The following is a 21908-nucleotide window of genomic DNA, read 5'->3' on the forward strand; positions in this document are numbered from 1 at the left end:
AGGGTTGATATAAATGAGAACTCTTTCTTCAATAAGATAAACAAAATCAACAAATCTTTAGCTAGACTAAGAAAAAAACAGAAAAGACTCAAAATTAAGAGTGAAAAAGGAGATATTACAACTGAGACTGCAGAAAAACAGGATTGTGAGACTATTCTAAACAATTATAAGCCAAAAAAGTTAGATAACTTAGAAGAAATGGATACATTCCTAGAAACAACGTTTCAAAACTGAATCAGGAAGAAATAAAAAATCTGAACAGACATGTAACGAATAAAGAGATTGAATCAGTGATCAAAAACCTCCCAACACAGAAACCTCCCCCAGGACGAGACAGCTTCACTGGTGATTCTAACACATTCAAAGAAGAATTAATGCCAATTCTTCTCAAACTCTTCCAAAAAATTGGGAAGAAGCACTTCCAAATTCATCCTGCAAAGCCAGCACTGCCCTGATACCAAAGCCAGAGAAAAGAAAACTATATAGATCATCATCTCTAATGAATATAGATGCAAAACTCAACAACATATTAGCAAACTGAATTCAAGAACACCTATAAAGGGGGCACCTGGGTGACTCAGTCGGTTAAGCATCTGACTCTTGATCTCAGCTCAGGTCATGATCTCAGAGTTCCTGAGTTTGAGCCCTTCATCAGGCTCTGCACTGACAGTGCAGAGCCTTCTTGGGATTCTCTTTCTCTCTCTCATATATATATATAGCATTTATATATATATAAATTATTATATATACATAAATGGCATTATATATATATTGAATATATATATTGAATGAATGAATAAATTAATAAATGAATGAATGAATACATACATACATGCATGCATGCATACATACATAAATAAATGAATGAATAAATAAATGGATGAATGAATGAATAAATAAATAAATGTTAAAAAAAAATAAGAACACATGAAAATAATTATACACCATGAGTAGGATTTATCCCTGGAATGCAAGGACCATTCAACATACACACATCAATAAATATGATACATCTAATTAATAAAATAGGGGCGCCTGGGTGGCTCAGTCAGTTGAGCATCTAACTCTTGATTTTGGCTCAGGTCACAATCCCACGTTTTCATGGGTTTGAGCCCCACATCAGGCTCTGTGCTGACCCTACAGAGCTTGCTTGGGATTCTCTCTCTATCTACCCCTCCCCAACTTGCACTCTGTCTCAGAATAAGTAAACTTTAAAAAATTATAAAAGAAGAAAAGAAAAAATCATATGATCATCTTAATAGATGCAGAAAAAACATGTGACAAAATACATAATTTCATAAAAACCCTCAGCAGATTGAATATAGAAGGAACACACCTCAATATATTAAAGGCCATATGTTATGAGCTCACAGCTAACAGTATACTCAGTGGTGAAAATTGAAAGTTTTTCCTCAAGGATCAGGCACAAGACAAGGATGTTTACACACACACCACTCTTATTCAATATAGTATAAGAAGTCCTAATATAGTATCATAGTATTCAATACGGTATTAGAAGTCCGAGCCAAAGCAAATAGGCAAGACAAAGAAATAACAGGCATCCAAATCTTGAAGGAAAAAGTGAACCTGTCACTATCTGCTGATAATATGAGTCTGTATTTAGAACATCTGAAAGGCTCAACCCAAAAACTGTTAGAACTAATCAATGATTTCAGTCAGGTTGTGGGACACAAAATCAACTTACAGAAATCAGTTGCATTCCTATACACTAACAATGAAACATCTGAAAAAGAAATAAAGATAACTATCCCATTCAGAATAGCATATAAAACAATAACATACTTAGGAATAAATTTAACCTAGGATGTGGAAGTCCTGTACAATGAAAACTACAAGACTTTGCTGAAAGAAATCAAAGAAATGGAAAGACAAACAAATGGAAAGACATCCTGTGTTCATGGATCAGAAGAACTTGTATTGTTAAAATGTCCATTCTACCCAAAGCCATCTACAGATTCAATGCAATCCCCATCAAAACACCAAAGGCATTTTTCACAGAAATAGAAAAAACAGTCCTAAAATCTTTTTGAAATCAAAAAGACCCAGAATAACCAAAGCAATCTTGAGCAAAAAAGAACAGAGCCAGAGATACCACAGTTCCTGGCTTCAAACTATACTACAAATCTTTACTAATAAAAACAGTATGTTACTGCATATACAGACAAAAATAGACACATAGACCAATGGAATGGAATAGAAGGCAAAGAACTGAACCCCTGCTTATACAACAAGAAAGCCAAGAACACACAATGGGTAAAGAACATTTTTGTCAACAAATAAGGTGGGGTGGGGTGCCTGGGTGAGCGTCCAACTTCAGCTCAGGTCATGATCTCACAGTCTGTGAGTTCAAGCCCCACGTCGGGCTCTGTGCTGACAGCTCAGAGCCTGGAGCTTGCTTCAGATTCTGTGTCTCCCTCTCTCTCTGCCCCTCCCCTGCTCATGCTCTGTCTTTCTCTGTCTCAAAAACATTTTTTAAAAAATTAAAAAACATTTAATTAAATAAAAACATTTTTTAAAAAATTAAAAAAATAATAAGGTAGGGAAAACTGGATGAGCACATTGAGAGCAATGAAATTGGACCCCTGTCTTACAGTTGAGTAGATTAAAGACTTGAACATAAGGACCTGGTACTATAAAGCTCCTAGAAGTAAATGTAGGGAAGAAGCTCCTTAACATTGGTTTTGGCAATGATTTCTTGACCATGACACCAAAAGCACAAGAGACGAAAGTGAAAATGAACAAATAGGGCTCCATGAAACTTAAAACCTTTTGTACAAAGAATCTACTAACAAAATGAAACAAACAATCCAAATTGGAAAATGGGTAGAACCAGACCCTTTTCCAAAGAACACATACAAATAGCCAACAGGTGCATGAAAAGATGCTCCACATCACTCATTATCAGGGAAATGCAAATCAAAACCATAATGAGACATCACCACACACCTGTCAGAACACCTATTATCAAGAAGACAGGAGATAAAAAATTGCTGACAAGGACATGGAGAAAAGGGACCTCTTTCACACTGCTGGTGTGCATGTTTCAACCACAGTGGAAAACAATATGAAGGTTTATAAAAAAAATTAAAAGTAGACCTACCAATGATCCAGTGATTCCACGTCTGGGTATATACACAAAGGAAATAAAAACAGGATTTTGAAGAGAGATATGCACTCTCATATTTACTGCAGTATTTGTTCACAATAGCCAATATGGAAACAACAACCCTCCCATCAACAAATCAATGGATAAAGATGTGGTACACATGGAATATTATTCAGCCATGAGAAAAGAGGACATCCTGCCATTTGCAACAGCATGGATAGACCTTGTGGAAATTACGCTAAATGAAATAATTCAGATGGACAAAGACAAATACTGTAGGATATCACTTATATGTGGAATCTAAAAAAGCCAAACTCACAAAACAGAGTGAAATGGTGGTTACCAGGGGCTAGGGAGGGAAGGGGACTGGGCAGTTTTTGTCTAAGGGTACAAATTTACAATGAAGATTAAATGAGCCCTAGAGATACAATGCACAATACAGTGAATATAGACAATGTTGTATTATAATCAACAAACTTACTAGGAACGTAGAACTTCATTATTCCAACAGCTAAAAAGACAGAATAATTCTGTAATATGACAGAGCTGCTAATTGTTGCAATCATGGTATGTATCAAGATACATATGTACATTTAAGGTGTACATGTTAACTTGATACATTTAAGATGTACATGTTAAGTTGATACACCTTAAATTTATACAATATTTCAAATACATTTCAATTAAAAACTGGATCAGGGTCAAGATCTGGGTGAGTAATGGTGATTATCAAAGCAAGGCTGCACATCAGGGTCACAGTCTGGACCTGTGCCAGTTACGGATTTGAATAAGGTTCAGGGTCAAGGTCAGGGTTAGGTGAAGTTTCATGGTCAGTATGTGGGTTGATCAGGGTCATGAGGGTCAGGGACATGATCAAATCCAGCTGAGGTTCAGTTAGATCACTTTTAGGGTAAGGGTCAAAGTGTTATGGTGAGAATCAGGAGGATGGTGAGGGTCAAATTCACATGAAATCCAGGGTCATGGTGTCAGAGTGGAGGTCAGAACGGTCAGAATCAGGTCAAGGTTGAGTTTTGTCAGCAGGGTGTGAAGGTATCTCAGGGCCTGAATGGCAATCAGTCTTATCAGTCGAAGGTTGTTGACTGTTAGAATCAGGGTTACAATCAGGGTTAAGAATAAGGTCAGATCTGTGCAAGGGAGAGTCTGGGTGATGGTTGAGTTTCAAGGTGAAGGTCAGAGTCCACTTTATCACTGAAGGAAGATCAGGGATAGGGTCAAATTTAAATGACTTTCAGTTTTATGGTCAAGATCATAAGAATCTGGATTAGGATTATGGTCAGAGTCAAAGCAAGCAACTCCTAACTTGGGAGTTACGATGAGGTCAGTCAGGGTCACGGTAAGGATCAGATAGCATTAGAATGATGTTTTCAGAAACTCAAACTGAGAGGGTTATATGAGGGACATGATCAAAGTCAGTGTCAGAGTCAGACATGATGCCAGGAGGATCCCACTGAGACCCTCAGGCAAGAGTGAAGTTGAGTGATGGTCAAGTGGTAGGTAGGACTAGAGAGAGCATTTCTGTTGGAGTGAGAGTAGAGCTATAGGGTAGAATCAGAGGGTAATAAGTCAAGGTTAGAGTTGGGAGTAGGATATGTGAGGTTGAAGTTCAAGGTTAAGTGTATCAAGGTGAGGGTCAAGGTCAGAGTCAGAGTGAAATTGGTCAGCAATTCCTGCCCCACCACCCAGCACCACGTGCAGTTTTTGCAAATGCCACTTTCTGAAATGCACTCTCCCACTGAGCTATAGGTCTACCTCCCTCACCTGCTTGGAGTCATGCCCACCTCCACAGAGACACAAGTGTCATGGAGGCAGGGATCCTGGAACAGAATGTTTTGTTCACTGATGGATTCCGAGCACTCAGAAGAGTCTGTGGCACAGAGTCGCTGCTCTGTTGAAAGCTTGTGTAATAAAACAATGGGGTGTTTCTGGGCGGCGGGAGGGAGAGGGGAGGTGCATCTGCAAATAAACTGTACCCAGTCGTTCTCTCTGTGGGAGAATTACAAGAAACTTTCATGGTCGACACATGTATATATTGTTTAAAATTATTTAAACTCAACATTATTTTATAATCACCAAAAACGGATCTTTCCATTTTGAGAGAAAACAAAGAACTTTCAGTAAAGTTCCTGATAAAGTGATTGGCACAAGATAATCATTGCATTGCAGCTGTTACCCAAACCTCGAACAACTGGCGGCCTGGCCTGTCTGGGAGCCTTGGAGCACCCTCAAATGGACTCGATTCCAGTTCTCTAAAGAGTAAAGACAAACCAAGAGGCAAGACAACATGGAAAGTATTTATTGAACAGCAGCTTTGAAAACGAATCCTCAGTTCACTGAAGGGATACATTTTCCCCATTCCCACTTCACCCCTTTCCCACACATTCCTGTCCTTGGCAGGCTCAAGCCTGATGCAAAAAAAGTGACTGTGCTAGATGTACTTGTACACAACCTTGGAGGGCACAGTTTGGAGGTGCAGACGGACAGGACATTTGTAAAAGTGGGAGAGCAGAGTTTCACTGTAACCCACCAGGAAGTAGAACTTGTATGCAGGCAACTGCCTCAGGACCAGGGCACAGATCTCCACCTGATTAGCCCGGCGCTTCAGGATAACCTGGTCAGCCAGACACCCTGGAAAAGTGCCCAGCATGAACTTTCGAAGGAAAACATCCTCCACTGTTCGCTCTGCAGCATGGTCCTCCCCATCCAGGTTACCTGAAGAGAGAAGGGCACCGTGAAGAATCAGCAAAAACCTCTGGAGGTAACATCCAAGAGCACTTGGCACTCAATTCCACCCCCCACCCTGGCTTCTTCTCTTTTCTTCCATAAGTGAAATAAAAAGAGTACCACTTTAAAGTCCAAAGTACAGGGGGCCAACATGGCAGAGAAGTAGGGGGACCCGAAGTTCCCTCGTCTCTCAAACAAAGCAGTGTTGAAGCCAAAGGACTTTGAACTCCAAGAGTCCAGAAGGCAAAGTGACAAAGTAGCTTCCAGGGACCCACTGGGACAACCTGACAGGCCATAGATGCATGATTGTGAACTGGGAGAGAGAAAATGAACCGAGTGGAGGGATCCCCTTCTGCAGAGAGACAAAGGGAAGAGAAACAGAGGCTGGGGAAGCATAGGACTGTATTTGGACAAGAGAAAATCATGGACCAGGAGGAAGAGATCCACTCTCTAACTGCGGGGCTTACTCTGGGGGCTGGCTGCCCTGACCGCGCACCTGGGGAGGAGCGGGAGCCTGCCCCAGACTGGTGGCTAGGTCAGAGACACAGTCTGCAGTAGGAGAAAGCGATCCCCTCCCTGGAGTGCTGTGGGAAGAAGGCATACATCCGCTCAAAGCACAAAGACTGCCTGCGCCTGCCAGCCAGAGACCATATATCGGGCGGCGCCAAGCGGCACTTCCCCAGTACTGGGGTGCATGGAGCAGGAGTTTGAATCCCAGCCAAGCACCAGGGAGGCACAGGAGTCAGCGGAGCGGGGCAAACCGCCTCTTTTGCACCCGTGGCACAGTGAGGACGGCTCGAACAGAGTGGTTTGGGACACCCGGTCTGTGGAGGAGAGACTGGGGTGTCGCCATTTTTCTCCCCATCACCACCAAGGTGGGTCCTCAGGGATCAGACAGCGGGGCCCCCAGTGGAGGCGGGACCCACCTACACCAAACCATGCCCCTCTGTGCCGGGTAACTACGAATCTACTGGATACTCGAGCAGGCTTGATGCTGAAGACCAGACAGATAGATGCTCCTCCAGACCTGTGCTGCTGCACTGCCTGGATTAATTCTCAGACAATTCTTATTATATAGATATGTTCTTCCTTTTTTCCTTTTCATATCTTCCCTCCTCCAATCGGGTTATTCTGGTTGTTGGTTTGTTTAAGCAGACACATTTAATCTATTCTTTTGATACATGTTCTACACCTCCTTTTTTTATTTTCCTTTCTCTCTCTCTGGATTAAGCCGTATAGTTTCTCTGTCTGGTCAATTTTTATTTTTTCTTTTTCCCTGTCCCTGTCATTTCTTTGTATGGGATAAGGCCTCTTCAATCAGCACCACCTCCACCCTGCTGTTTACTTGTAGCTGGTGTTTCTGGTTTTTTGTTTTTGGGGTTTTTTTTTTGTTTGTGTGTTTGTTTTTGTTTTCTGTTTTTTTGTTTGTTTTCCTATTAAGGGCTACTTCAGCAAACAAATCAAAGCACAACTGATGGAGGGTTCAAAACATCACTATGAGTAGGGAGATAAGGTAACCAAAGTCACAAAAGAGAGCAAGTAACACACTCCAAAAAACACCTCCTGAAGGGCCAGGCCCTGGACAGTGTATCACTCCCCTTTAATATAGTAGTGCTCGCAGGTGCAGGACACATAACAACGTTTTAAAACACATAAGGGACAGGAAACTAGCCAAAATGATGAAATGGAAGAATTCTCCTCAAAAGAAATTCCAGGAAGAAATGATAGCTAAAGAATTGATCAAAACAGATATAAACAACATAACTGAACAAGATAAAATAATAGTCATAAGATTAATCGCTGGGCTTGAAAAAAGCATACAAGACAGCAGAGAATCTATTGCTGCCAAGATCAAGGAACTAAAAAATAGTTATGATGAATTAAAAAAATGCAATAAATGAGGTGCAAAATAAACTAGAGGCAGTGACAGCAAGGACTGAAGAGGCATAGGGGAGATTAAATGAAACAGAAGATAAAATTATGGAAAAGGATGAAACTGAGAAAAAGAAAGATAAAAAAATTCTGTATCACAAGGGGAGAATTACAGTACTAAGTGATTCAGTGAAACGAAACAATATCTGTATCATAGGAGGTCCAGAAGAAGAAGAGAGAGAGAAAGGGGCAGAAGCTGTACTTGAAGAAATCATAGCTGAGAACTTCTCCCATCTGGGGAAGGAAACAGAATTGAAATCCAGGAGGCATCCGAATCACCTTTCGAACGTAACTTGAATAGATCTTCTGCACAACATATCATAGTGAAACTGGCAAAATACAAAGTTAAAGAGAGAATTCTGAAAGCAGTCAGGGATAAACAGGCCTTAACCTACAAGGGTAGACACATAAGGGTAGTAGCAGACCTATCTACTGAAACTTGGCAGGCCAGAATGGAGTATAGGAAATATTCAATGTGATGAACAGGAAAAATATGCAGCCAAGAAGCCTTTATCCAGCAAGCCTGTCATTCAGAATAGGAGAGATAAAGGTCTTCCCAAATGAACAAAAACTGAAGGAATTCATCACCGCTAAACCAGCCGTACAAGAGATCCTAAGGGGGACACTGTGAGTGAAATGCTGCAAAGACCACAAAGGACCAGAGACATCACTACAAGCATGAAATCTATGGATAATACAAAAACTCTAAACCCATATCTTTCAATAACAACACTGAATGTAAAGTGCTCCAACCAAACGACATAGGGTATCAGAGTGGATAAAAAAAACAAGACCCATCTATTTGCTGTCTACAAGAGACCCATTTTAGACCTGAGGACACCTTCAGATTGAAACTGAGGGGATGGAGAACTATCTATCATGCTCCTGGAAGTCAAAAGAAAGCTGGAGTACCCATACTTCTATCAGACAAACTAGATTTTAAACTGAAGGCTGTAACAAGAGAGGAAAAAGGGAAGTATATAATAATTACAGGGTCTATCCATAAGGAAGAACTAACAATTATAAATGTCTATGCACTGAATTCGGCAGCACCCAAACAGATAAAACAACTAATCACAAACATAAACAACCTTATTGATAAGAATGTGGTAACTGCAGGGGCAGTTTAACACTCCACTTACAACAATGGACAGGTCATCTAGACAGAAAATCAATAAAGAAACAATGGCCCTGAATGATACACTGGACCAGATGGACTTAACAGATACATTTAGAACTTTTCATCCTGCAGCAACAGAATATACATTCTTCTCGAGTGCACAGGGAACATTCTCCAAGATAGATCACATACTGGGTCACAAAACAGCCCTCAATAAATATGAAAGAACTGAGATCATACCATGCACACTTTCAGATCACAATGCCATGAAACTTGAAATTAATCACAGGACAAAGTTTGAGAAACCTCCAAATGCATGGAGGTTAAAGAACATCCTACTAAAGAACGAATGGGTCAACCAGGCAATTAAAGAAGAAATTTAAAAATACATGGAAACCAATGAAAACGAAAACACAACAATCCAAACCCTTTGGGATGCATCAAAGGCAGTCCTAAGAGGAAAATACATTGCAATCCAGGCCTATCTCAAGAAACAAGAAAGATCCCAAACACAAAAATCTAACAGCACACCTAAAAGAACTAGAAGCAGAACAACAGAGAAACCGAAACCCAGCAGGGGAAGAGAAATAATAAAGATCAGAGCACAAATAAACAATATAGAATCCAAAAAAAACAGATCAATAGATCAATAGAACCAAGAGTTGGTTTTTTGAAAAAATAAACAAAATTGATAAACCCCTAGCCAGACTTCTCAAAAAGAGAGAGGATCCAAAGAGATAAAATCATGAATGAAAATGGATTTATCACAACCAATAACTCAGAAATAGAAGCAATTATCAGAGAACACTATAAAAAATTATATGCCAACAAACTGCACAACCTGGAAGAAATGGACAAATTCCTGGATACCCACAACTATCAAAACTCAAACAGAAAGAAACAGAAAATTTGAACAGACCCATAACTAGTGAAGAAATTCAATCAATTATCAAAAATCTGTCAACAAATAAGAGTCCTAGACCACATGGCTTCCAAGAGAATTCTACCAGACATTTAAAGCACAGTTAATACCTATCCTTCTCAAGATGTTCCAAAAAACAGAAACGGAAGGAAAACTTCCAGACTCATTCTATGAAGCCAGCATTACCTTGATTCCCAAACCAAAGACCCCACAAAAAAGGAGAATTACAGGCCAATATCCCTGATGAACATGGATGCAAAAATTCTCAATGAAATACTAGGAAATCACATTCAACAGCACATAAAACGAATTATTCACCATGCAAATGGGATTCATTTCTGGGCTGCAGAGCTGGTTCAACATTCACAAATCAATGTGATACATCACATTAATAAAACAAAGGAGGAGAACCATATGATCCTGTCAATCGATGCAGAAAAAGCATTTGACAAAATACAGCATCCTTTCTAAATAAAAACCTGAAAGAAAGTCGGGATGGAAGGAACATACTTAAAGATCATAAGAGCCATAGATGAAAAGCCCACAGCTAACATCATCCTCAATGGGGAAAAACTGAGAGCTTTCCCCCTGAGGTCAGGAACACGACAGGGATGTCCACTCTCACTGCTGTTAACATAGTGTTGGAAGTGCTAGCATTAGCAATCAGACAACAAAATGAAACAAAAGGCATCAAAACTGGCAAAGAAGAAGTCAAACTTTCACTTTTCGCAGATGACACGATTCCCTATACGGAAAACCCGAAAGACTCCACCAAAACACTGCTAGAACTGACACATGAATTCAGCAAAGTCGGAGGGTACAAAATCAATGTACAGAAATCGGCTGCATTTTTATACACCAATAATGAAACAACAGAAAGAGAAAAAAACTGATCCCACTTACAACTGCACCAAGAACCATAAAATACCTAGGAATAAACCTAACCAAATATGTAAAAGCTCTATATGCTGAAAACTACAGAAAGCTTATGAAGAAAATTGAAGAAGACACAAAGAAATGGAAAAACATCCCATGCTCATGGATTGGAAGAATAAATATTGTTAAAAGGTCAATACTACCCAAAGCAATCTACACATTCAATGCAATCCCAAAACTGCACCAGCATTCTTCTCAAAGCTAAAACAAACAATCCTAAAATTTGTATGGAACCACAAAAGACCCCAAATAGCCAAAGTATATTAAAGAAGAAAACCAAAGCAGGAGGCATCACAATCCCAGACTTTAGCCTCTACTACAAAGTTGTAATCATGGTATTGGCACAAAAACAGACACATAGACCAATGGAATAGAATACAGAACCCAGAATTGGACCCACAAAGTATGGTCAATTAATCTTTGACAAAGCAGGAAACAGCATCCAATGGAAAGAAGACAGTCTCTTCAGCAAATAGTGCTGGGAGAACTGGACAGCAACATGCAGAAGAATGAAACTAGACCACTTCTTACACCATTCACAAAAATAAACTCAAAATGGATGAAAGACCTAAATGTGAGACAGGAAACCATCAAAACCCTAGAGCAGAAAGTAGGCAACAACCTCCTCAGCCACAGCAATTTCTTGCTCAACACATCTCCAAAGGTAAGGGAATTAAAAGCAAAAATGAACTATTGGGACCTCATCAAGATAAAAAGCTTCCGCACTGCAAAGGAAACAATCAACAAAACTCAAAGGCAACCGATGGAATAGGAAAAGATATTTGCAAATGACATATCGGATAAAGAGTTAGTATCCAAAATCTATAAAGAACTTACCAAACTCAGCACCCAAAAAAAACAAATAACCCCGTGAAGAAATGGGCAGAAGACATGAACATTTCTCCAAAGAAGACATCCAGATGGCCAACAGACACATGAAAAGATGTTCAACATCACTCATCATCAGGGAAATACAAATCAAAGCCACACTGAGATACCACCTCACGCCAGAGTGGCTAAAATGAACAAATCAGGAGACTATAGATGCTGGAGAGGATGTGGAGAAACGGGAACCTTCTTGCACTGTTGGTGGGAATGCAAACTGGTGCAGCCACTCTGGAAAACAGTGTGGAGGTTCCTCAAAAAATTAAAAATAGACCTACCCTACAACCCAGCAATAGCACTGCTAGGAATTTACCCAAGGGATACAGGAGTGCTGATGCATAGGGGCACATGTACCCCAATGTTTATAGCAGCACTTTCAACAATAGCCAAATTATGGAAAGAGCCTAAATGTCCATCAACTGATGAATGGATAAAGAAGATGTGGTTTATATATACAATGGAATATTACTTGGCAATGAGAAAGAATGAAATCATGCCATTTGCAGCAAAGTGGATGGAACTGGAGGGTATTATGCTGAGTGAAGTAAGTCAGTGAAAGAAGGACAGATATCACATGTTTTCACTGATATGTGGAACTTGAGAAACTTAACAGAAGACCAGAGGAGAAGGGAAGGGGGAAAAAAGTTACAGAGAGGGAGGGAGGCAAACCACAAGAGACTCTTAATTAAATACAGAGAACAAACAGGGTGGATGGGGGGGGGAGGGGAATGGGTGATGGGCATTGAGGAGGGCACTTGTTGGGATGAGCACTGGGTGTTGTATGTAAGCCAATTTGACAGTAAATTATATTTAAAAAAAAATTTTTTGGTTCAAAGTACATTATTTCATTAAATTCCCGAACAAATCCTGTGAAGTAGATATTATTGGTTATCCTTGTTTTACAAAATAGAAGAGCAAGGCCTTAACAGGGCACAAAACCCAGATGATCCTTTTTGTCTAGCCCTTTCACACTCTTTCTGGGCTCCTTATAGAAGCACTGGCCACCCTTTGGTCCCGAGAGATGAGGCCACCAGCTTCAGAGATAGGGGCCATGAGCTCTCTCACCCGCCAGGTACGCAGTCTCAACCAGTGGATTCTCAGTATAGCTCCTGCAACTCCTGCACATCTTAGAGCATCCACACCCATCCCCAGACCTTAGGACCAGAACCTGAACAGGGTGGAGGGCAGTCATGTGTATTTTAAGTAAGTTTTCTAGACAGATGGATCTCAACACATCCAAAAGCTGAGAACCCTCATAATGAAGAAAATACAGCTGATCCTAATCAGCTAATGGTTATATTCTATAAAATCACCATGAACAACGAAGTAGGGAACATTGAACCATCGCTCCTGGGGGAAATACAGGGTTACGTTTCTGTATGCCCTTGATTAAGATATTTTGGTCAACACATCAATAGGTAACTTCGTTTCACATGTTTCTGTTTAAAGACACCTTGTTTAATACAAACGGCGATTAACACTGAACTCTCTGCCAGCAGCATTGTAACTCATGCCTGAAAGAAAGCCCACCCGACGTGCAGATTTTCTCTGCAATGTGCGTCACACCCTTCTTGTGCTTCACGGTTCAGCATCTGGGCTATTTTAAGGCGGTGGAATCACCGACGAAAAGCACAAAATCGTAAAAACGGAGCACTAGCAGATCTCAAAAAGAACACTTGTTTACAGCACGGACGCTGAAACAAGAAGGCAAAGCCTCGCTCAACCTCAGCGGAGAAGGAGTACGCGAGGTCGCTGCTCTGCCCGGTCTAAGAATGAGGGTGACAGCACACGCCGCACACAACTCACGAATATGAAATCTGGAAATAAAACCTGTGAAAAAGTAGGAGCTGAAAGAAGCCTCTTGCACGTGTTTATCTCACGCTGTGTCACAGGCCGCAGCCGAGAACTTCTCCTTCCCACAGTCCCCAGCACAGCGGCCCCCTCTGCCCCCTCACCTGTATGCAGCGACAGCCAGCCCTTGCGATGAGCGATGTAGTGCGGAGCATGCGCCTCCTCGTAAGTCACAGGCTTGTCCCCCTTGCCCACTCTGACTCGGGCCGCCCGGTTCTAGAAGCAGGGAGGGGCCGTGACACTGAGATCACCCACCGACCCAAGCCGCGGCCACACCGCCCACGCGCCCGGCCGTGCTCACCTTAGTGCAGACCGCGGATGTGTGCAGGGCGCACCAGGAGCACGGCAGCTCTCGGCTCCAAGACAGCGCCTGTGAGATAAGGAGCACGTGACACGGAGACTAAGGCCCCGACCACGAACCGTAGGACCCCGCCAGCGTCGCTCACTCACCCGCAGCCTGAGCCCGCGGAAGCACACGGGCGCCGCCATCTTGGGCCAAGCGCAACGCGCCGGATGTACCACGGCGCCGGGAGGGGAGACGGGGCGGGGCGAGCTCAGGGCAAAGGTCAACCCTCGGGAGGCTACGATGGCAGACGAGACCAAATCGGATCCCGCGCTTGGCCGGGTTCGACCCCGCGGAATTGGCGGGGTCTCCGGATCGGGGCAGGAACCTGTCTGCGGGGGTGGGGCCTTGCCTCCCGGCTGGGGCGGGGCTTGTCTTCGTGGGCAGGCCCGCTAGTGGGCGGGGTCTCTATGTCGGGGCGGGACCTCCCGGGCGCTGAGGGGCCGCCGAGCAGCAGCAAGACGGGTGGGGCTTCTCAGTCGGAGCGGGTCTGCTCGAGTGCTTGCTGCTTGGCCCGGGCGAGGCTGCTGAAGGTCTGGGTCTCTCAGCCAGGGCGGCCCCGCAGGCAGGTAGGCGGGGTCTCTCCGGCCCGGGCGCAGCCTGACTCGGTGGCAGGTCGGCGGGCTCCTCCTCTGGGAGCAATGCTGAGAGCTGGACTTCCCCGCAACAAGCAGCCCAGGAACGCCTAGCCATGCACCTCTCCTCGGCCTGCCACGGTCGGCGTGTGCGCGGTGGTTCAGGTTCGGAACGTGGGTGGTGCGGAGGTGAAGTCTCGCCCTCCTGGAGCTCGCACCGGCAGGGAAACGGCCTCCGGGACAGCTTGGCGTTCGCCGGACTTGGACGTACCGCTCTCTCACCGGAGCCCTTGGGACTCGGATGTGAGCGGAGCTCGTCCCCAGATTCTAGAAATCAGGCTGCTGAGTTCTGCCTCCAAATAATATTATTTAAAAAGAAAAGGAAAGGGGCGCCTGGGTGGCTCAGTCAGTTAAGCGTCTGACTTGAGCTCGTGTTTCGTGGGTTCGAGCTCTGGGATCTGACAGCTCAGAGCCTGGAGCAGCTTCGGATTCTGTGTCTCCCTCTCTCTCTCTCTGCCCCTCCCCCGCTCACACTCGGTCTCTCAAAAACAAACAAACATTTTAAAAAGTTTCTTAATAAAAATAAATTAAAAAAAATAAAAACCCCTTCTGGCTTGTATCCACAAAAAGAAGAAATACGTTTTGGTTAAAACTTAACCCAGTTCTTTGGGGGAATAGGTAGGGTTTCACATGGGCCCAAACCCTAGTGTCTGGTTCTTGGGGAAGGAAATGTGTAAGAAAAGGCTGGATAGTAAGGAAATTCATACTCAAACCAGAGCATTGTGGCTGTATCAGAGGGGAAAAATAGCAACACTGGGTATCTTATTTCAGAACTCCTCACAGAAATGGAAAAGCCTGGACTCGAGTCCGGCCCAGGTGTGGCAGTCTTTGTGGAACTGAGCCTCAGCTCCACAATCTAGAAGATGTGTTTTATTAGCACAACTACCTCATAGAGCTGTTACGATAAATGATTGTTATTGATAGGCTGAATGATATGGAATTCCAACATTTGGCCATTTTTGACCTACATCATTGACCCTAATGCTGCTTGTATACTCCTGTGGTTTCTCATGGTAGGGAGGACTGGATTGTCATCTACGTGGAGGGGAAATAGAGGCAAAAGTGGATGGTGAGTTACCCAAGATGACACAGGGGAGGGGCAGAGGGACCAAGATATGTCTCTTGGCTTGCAGCCACTGTATTTTCCATAATAAAGATTTCTGTGACAACTAGAAGCTCAAAAACAATCTTCATCAAGGGACAGCATCTCTCATGTCCAACTCACTAGAAATGTTTTATTTCTAAATTTTTAAACTGTGGCCTCCAACTGCTCTGCATACTGGATAAGGAGATAGAAGAAGAATGATCTGTTCTCCAATCACAATACTTTCCAGATAAGAGAACTTTCAACTTTTCCCAAAGGACCTTTTTTTTTTCTTTAAGTAGGCTCCACGCCCAGCATTGGGCCCAGTGTGGGGCCTGAACTCACACCCCTGAGATCAAGACCTGAGCTGAGATCAAGAGTTGGATGCTTAGGGGCACCTGGGTGGCACAGTTGGGCGTCTGACTTCAGCTTATGTCAAGATCTCTCAGTTCAAGGGTTTGAGCCCCACATCATGCTCCGTGCTGACAGCTCAGATCCTGGGGCCTGCTTCAGATTCTGTGTCTCCCTCTCTCTCTGCCCCTCCCCTGCTCATGCTCTATCTCTCAAAAATAAATAAACATTTTTTAAAAAATTTTTTAAGAGTCAGATGCTTAATGGACTGAGCCATCCAGGCGCCCCCTCAAAGGACCCTTTTAAACTGACTTTTTTTTTTCTTTTAAAGTTTCCATAAAGTTTGATAATTTCATAATTTGAAAAGTTTTAAATCTGCCCAACATGCTGAGGAATATGGATCTGGTATGTGAATTATAGGCTCCTGGCTGTGCAACTTAGGCAAGTGACTTGACCTTTCCGGAGCTTCAGTTTCTCTCATCTGTAAAATGGGAACAATGACAGTTGTGAAAATTACATTGTAAAATGCAACTAATAAATGTTTTTTAAAAAACAGAATAAAGCCAGGGTGCCTGGCTGGCTCAGCCTGTGGAGCATGCCACTCTTGATCTTGGGGTTGTGAGTTTGAGCCCATGTTGCGGGTAGAGTCCCTGACGTGTACATCTGCTTAGGGAGATGAACTTAATATGAAGGATTCATGAGGGCTCACAGGAACACCACGCTCCCCAGAGAAAGGAAGGCTGGTGTTCCAGCGAAGGTGATTTCTGAATTCTACTGGAGCAGCAGGCGGCAGTGCAGGGCTGCTGGGCAGAGGCGGCTCTGGTTCATTTCATCCTCAAGGCGTCAGGCAGTCACACCCTCAAATTTATGTTTGTCTTCATGTCACTGTCCCTTAGGCCTTGTTTGAGGGTGGGTCTTGTGTGTTTGCATGATTAAAATAACTGAAAAAATTTACTTAAGCATCAGTATCAATTTTCACATTGTTTTAAATCACCAGTGGAAAAAGCTTAATGGGTGTTTTATTTTTCCGTAATTGCCATTGGTTAGTGTTTTCATGTACTTTGCTTCTCCCATAAACCCTGTAAAGGAGGCAATATTGTCCAGGTTTTGCAGAAAAGAAGATAGAGGTCAGAGAGTCACCTGAGGTCACAGAACCAGCCAATAGTAGCAAGCCTTCTTGTTCCAAAGTGTGTGATTATTCCTTATTTGGGGTTCTCCCCTCCCTGGGTGGGCATGAACATTCAGAACCATGTAGGATGGGGGAATGGCCTGGATTTCTGGAGGTGGGTGCAGAAGGCTCAGTGCTGGCCCTGGGGGACCTCCTGGAAATGGAGTAGCCACCTTTAGGAACAAGGGACCCACACAAAGGGCCCTCCTGGGTCCCCAGACCAGAATCCTGGGAAGATGAGGGTGTACACCTGTTTTTTCTCAGATGTGAGCCTCTTTGCTCTCCTCATGATAGTACCAGGAAGAGCTAGGGTCACCTGTATGCTTTCAAAGTGGTAGTGTCTGCTCGTTTGAGTCTACTGGGCCCCACAGCACAGGTACAGAACTGGGGTGGAGGGGGCCATCCCCAAGCTTTCCCGGTGCTGTTTAGATGATTCTGATGTGCAGCCAGGATTAAGTCCTAAACTCCAAGTTTATGTGGGAGTCTTCCAGAACCTGATTTGTAGAGATCCTTCTCGAGGACAGGCCTGTTTGGTGCTTCTCACAGCCCTTTTCTACCACTGGATACGAGACCATGGCAGCGCTCACTCTGAGGGGCCTGGCCTTAGCCCAGTCCTACCACTCTTAGGCCACAAGGCAGAGGAGGGGGTGCTGCAAGTCTCTGAGACGGCCCAGTGGGCTCCAGCACAGCTCACAGGTGCACCTGTATTCGAGGATAGAGTGCCGGCCAGGCTGCGGGACAACATTGGGTGAGACAGAGACTCTGGGCCCAGCTGGACTTGCAGAAGGCAGTCCAGCCTGGAACGTGGTTTCATGTCCTGGAAGTCACCAGAATCTAGCCTCAAGGATGGATGCTTTCCTGTTGGATGCAGGATTAGCCGAGACAACCCCATTCGTTTGGACTTATCCTAACTCAGAACTGCTGACGTTTTTGCATTTTGTAAACCTCTGCTAAATCTGGTTCTTCATACTCCCGGTAATTCATCTCCTAGTGACCAAACATTCACCAGAGGTTCTCAGCTCTATTGTGGAACTAAGCCGAACCACCACTGACATCCAGTTACAGCAGAGTCTTGAATTGTCCTGTTTCTTGCACAGATAGCCAGAGGGGCTCTGATCTCAGTTCCCCCACCTCCGCTCTCCCTCTGCTGGGACCCAGGATGAAGGGGCAGTTTTGCTGGGTTAGTGATGTTTTGCTTTGGGGTGCTGAGGGAGGAGGAGGCGTGGTCTCCTGCCAGCCGGGCCTGGTAGATGGGCCTCCTGTGTGCCAGCAGCTGGAGTTTTGCTCCCTGGTTCTCACACACCAGGCTAGATCTGGACACAAAAATGAGCAAGAGGCTCTGCCTCCCACAGGGACCCCAGACAAGAGGGCAGAAAAGCAGACAAGTAAAAGGAGAAAAGACAAGGATGAGGACAAGGCACCCCTCAGAGGGTGGAATGGAGTGGGAGCTGCCACCTGAGGCCATCCTGAGAGAGGTGACAGCCAGAGTCTGCCAGGAAAGGAAAAGGTAGGAGCCCCAGGCAGACAACAGCATGAACAAAGCCATGGGGCACAGAGTGTGGGTTGGCGGGCAGGAGGCCGCCAAAGTCAGGATCAAGGTCACCTGGGTCTCTTCTGTGGTCCTGACTCACCTGGGCCCATAAAGCTGCACTCCGGCGTAATTTGGATGAAGTCTTAGGAACTCAGGACAAGTTTATAGCCAAAATCATTTTTTTTTATTGACTGATTTAGAAAAAAAAAAATAAAGTTTTTTTTTTTTTTTTTTTTTTTTTTTTAACTAGGCTAATTACATCTGAGGAGCTGGAGAGAGCTGCCGTATCAGGTTTACATTGGTGCAGATTTCTCAACACCAGCCCTCCTGTGTTTCGAGAAGTCTAAGATAGTGTTGATTAGAAGACATTGCTTTAGGTACTATTAAGAAAGAGAAAGGGCTGGGGCACCCAGGTGGCTCAGTTGGTTGAGCATCCGACTTCGGCTCAGGTCATGATCTCACAGTTCGTGAGTTCAAGCCCCATGTCAGGCTCTGTGCTGACAGCTTGGAGCCTGGGTCCTGCTTCAGATTCTGTGTCTCCCTCTCTTTCTGCCCCATTCCCCACTCATGCCCTGTCTCTCTGTCTCTGTCTTAAAAATAAATAAAAGAGAAAGGGCTGCAAATTTTAAGATACCACTGATTACAAGATGTCCTGTTATAGGCACTTTCCTCTGCACAAGACTTGTGGGTGTGCAGTGCCGTGAGCACAGACTAGTTCCTCAAACACCAGGCTTGTGCACCCTCCCCAGAGCAGGTGCTAGTGGTGGCGGGGTAAGGCCTAGGGAAGTTGAGGTAACTTTGCTCAAGGGCAACATAATTAGCAGGAAGCAATGGCCCAGGTGCCCCACAGGCTGAGAGCTCTTCCCTGAGAGAGGGGCAGGCTCTCTTGTGCCTGGTCGCAGACTCCCAAGCACATTTACTCCATCACTGACTAACAGGGTACCCTGGGAGCTGCCTGTCCACCTTCTCTGAGTGGCTCTCCACCTCAACAAGCTTGGCTCCAAGGATATCAGTGCCCAGTAGCCCCGTGGCAAATCCCAGGGCCCCTCAGACCCTGATGTCTCCAGGAATGGGCAGGGCAAACTTAGACTTAGCGTTCCGAGCCCCAGGTCACTAGGCAAGGCCTAAGTATTGTAAAAACTAGAATCACAAGAGCAGCTCTGACTTCAGTGTGTGAAGGAGAACCCCTCGTGGAATTGAACATCACCTAAGAAAGGATTAGGGGAGATTTCTGGGAAAATCACTTGGCTCCAGCACAACCTCTCCTGTCCCTGCACCTGAGAGGTGACAGTCTTCTGACATTGCCCAGGCAGCTGTGGTGGGGGTGGGTGCAGTTACTGAGTACACCCACCAGTGGGGTCCTGTCTGAGGCAACCTCGTGCTCAGATTCTGTTACACCCTGTCTTCAGACTGGTCTGTTTGCAAAAGTTTAAACACTTTTAGCAAGGGGGCACCTGGGTGACTCAGTGGACTGAACATCCAACTCTTGATTTCGGCTCAGGTCATGACCTCACAGTTTGTGGGCTCCAGCACCACCACCACCACCACCCCCCCCCCCCCGCCCCGCATTGGGCTCCGTGCTGACAGGGAGGAGCCTGCTTGGGATTCTCTCTCTCCCCTTCTCTCTCTCTGCTCCTCTCCTGCTTGTGCTCCCCCCCTCCTCTAAAATATAGAAAAATGAAAATAAACACTTGTGGCAAATGCTAGTTGCAATTTCACAGCATCTTAGGTCAGGGGGATATAATTTTCCTGATTACTAAGCAGTTATTAATCTATTTTGGATCCTGCATCCTTTTGAAAGTCTGTTGAACTCTTTCCCCAGAAAAAAAAGCACACACATAATTATCTGGAATTCAGTGATTAAATCTTTGGACAATGGAAAGACCCAACAAGGTCAAGAATCTTTGCTTAGTAGGAGCCACTAGGGATAACTTTCATTTCAGATTTCAGGAAGAGCTTGAATCAATTTTTAAGGGAAATGGTTGATATTCAAAAATTCTAAGCAAGGTTTCCAATGTCTGAACTTTGGACCCATGATGATCCTGGCTGATATTCTTACTGTGCTGGAGAAGCTACTGGGTAGTTCCCCAGCTTTACGGGAAGAAAGTAAGAAGAGGTTTTAGTATTTCCAGGTGAACCAACCCCTTACAGTTTGTGTTAATGATCCTGAAGAGATGAGTTTCTAGTGCCTGAAGGTTAGAGGTTCTGAGTTTCAGAAGGGAAAAGGTTTTCCTAAATTTATAATGATATATTTTTTTAATGTTTTTATTTATTTTTAAGAGAGAGAGAGCAAGTGGGGGAGGGGCAGAGAAAGAGGGAGACACAGAACTCGAAGCAGGCTCCAGGCTCCAAGCTGTCAGCACAGAGCTCAACGGGCGGGGGGGGGGGGGGGGGGGGGGGGGGGGGGGGCTTGAACTCATGAACCTTGAGACCATAACCTGAGCTGAAGTGGGATGTTTAACCAACTGAGCCCCCCAAGTGCCCCGGTTTTCCTAAATTAGCAAGAGGTCATGTTTTCAGCTTCCATCTGGTGCATCCAGAGCCAGGCTCCCAGGACCCAGGCACAGCACTGAACATCAGGGGAGCAGCAGCCTGGGCGTCCTGGAAGTACAGAAAAGGGCTTTGGGAAAGCGGTCCGGTCCAGAGGGCGCCCCCTTGTGGAGTCTGGCAAAGGAGAACAGGGAACACACGGAGGAGCTCCTGGTCACCACTGGGGGCCCAGTTCTTCCCCAAAGTCACAACTTATGGAGGGGAGGAAGCCCCAGAGCCTAAGCAGCAGACCCCCAGAGCTGGTGAGGGAGCGGGGCTGGGTTCCAGGGATCCTGAGGTGCCCCGGCTTCAGGGAGGGCCAACGCTGGCAAGGATCAGGCTGAAGCATCCATGGTGGAGGGGCTCAAGGTGACGTCGGGGAGGGAGCCTGGCCCACAGACAGGAAGCCAGATGAAGGGCAGACGCCAGGGTCTGGCTTGGGTCAGCCTGGCAGCTGCAGGGGTCCAGGGGTGATGTCCCTGAGCAGGGTCCCATCAGGTCAGCCCCTCTCCCCACCCAGGTGTGTGGGACGGGGCTTCACTGCTCTAGGCCTCCCTTCGTAGCCTAGAAAGTGGGACCTTGATAGCCACACCCAGCGTGGCTGTGAAGACTTTTATTTCTGTGCTCCTGGTAACAGCCTGAGGGCAGACCTCTGTGTAAAGACAGGGGACAGCAGGGCAGCTGTAGGACACTTCTCTCAGGTGTCCCTTCCCCCCCACCCCCCATTGCGGATGCTCTGTGTGCAACCTCCT

At 44.9% G+C, this 21908-nt stretch overlaps 1 protein-coding gene across 2 annotated transcripts; it reads right to left on the reverse strand.

The window, feature by feature from the left end:
* Positions 1-5425: 5425 nt before the first annotated feature.
* Positions 5426-14229, reverse strand: MRPS24 (mitochondrial ribosomal protein S24). Of its 2 annotated transcripts, none has more exons than XM_019825178.3 (4): positions 13966-14229; positions 13817-13915; positions 13620-13731; positions 5426-5857 (listed from the first exon to the last, which is right to left on the reverse strand). In XM_019825178.3, the coding sequence occupies exons 1-4, from the start codon at positions 14002-14004 to the stop codon at positions 5574-5576; spliced, it is 534 nt and encodes a 177-aa protein (XP_019680737.2). In that variant the 5' UTR covers positions 14005-14229; the 3' UTR covers positions 5426-5573. The 2 variants fall into 2 exon arrangements, with proteins under 2 accessions (XP_019680737.2, XP_003982624.2); XM_003982575.5 differs by having other exon boundaries at positions 13817-13885; positions 13966-14227.
* Positions 14230-21908: the final 7679 nt, after the last annotated feature.

This window comes from Felis catus, chromosome A2 (genome assembly GCF_018350175.1).
Source record: "Felis catus isolate Fca126 chromosome A2, F.catus_Fca126_mat1.0, whole genome shotgun sequence".
NCBI lineage: Eukaryota > Metazoa > Chordata > Mammalia > Carnivora > Felidae > Felis > Felis catus.

Excerpts from the sequence above, each read along its gene's own strand:
- MRPS24 (XM_019825178.3), bottom strand. The coding sequence starts at position 14,004 with ATGGCGGCGCCCGTGTGCTTCCGCGGGCTCAGGCTGCGG. Across the intron at positions 13,916-13,965 it reads TCCGCGGGCTCAGGCTGCGG|TCTCCGTGTCACGTGCTCCT; the intron begins GTGAGTGAGCGA and ends TCGGGGCCTTAG. Across the intron at positions 5,858-13,619 it reads CTGGCTGTCGCTGCATACAG|GTAACCTGGATGGGGAGGAC; the intron begins GTGAGGGGGCAG and ends TTCTCTCTTCAG.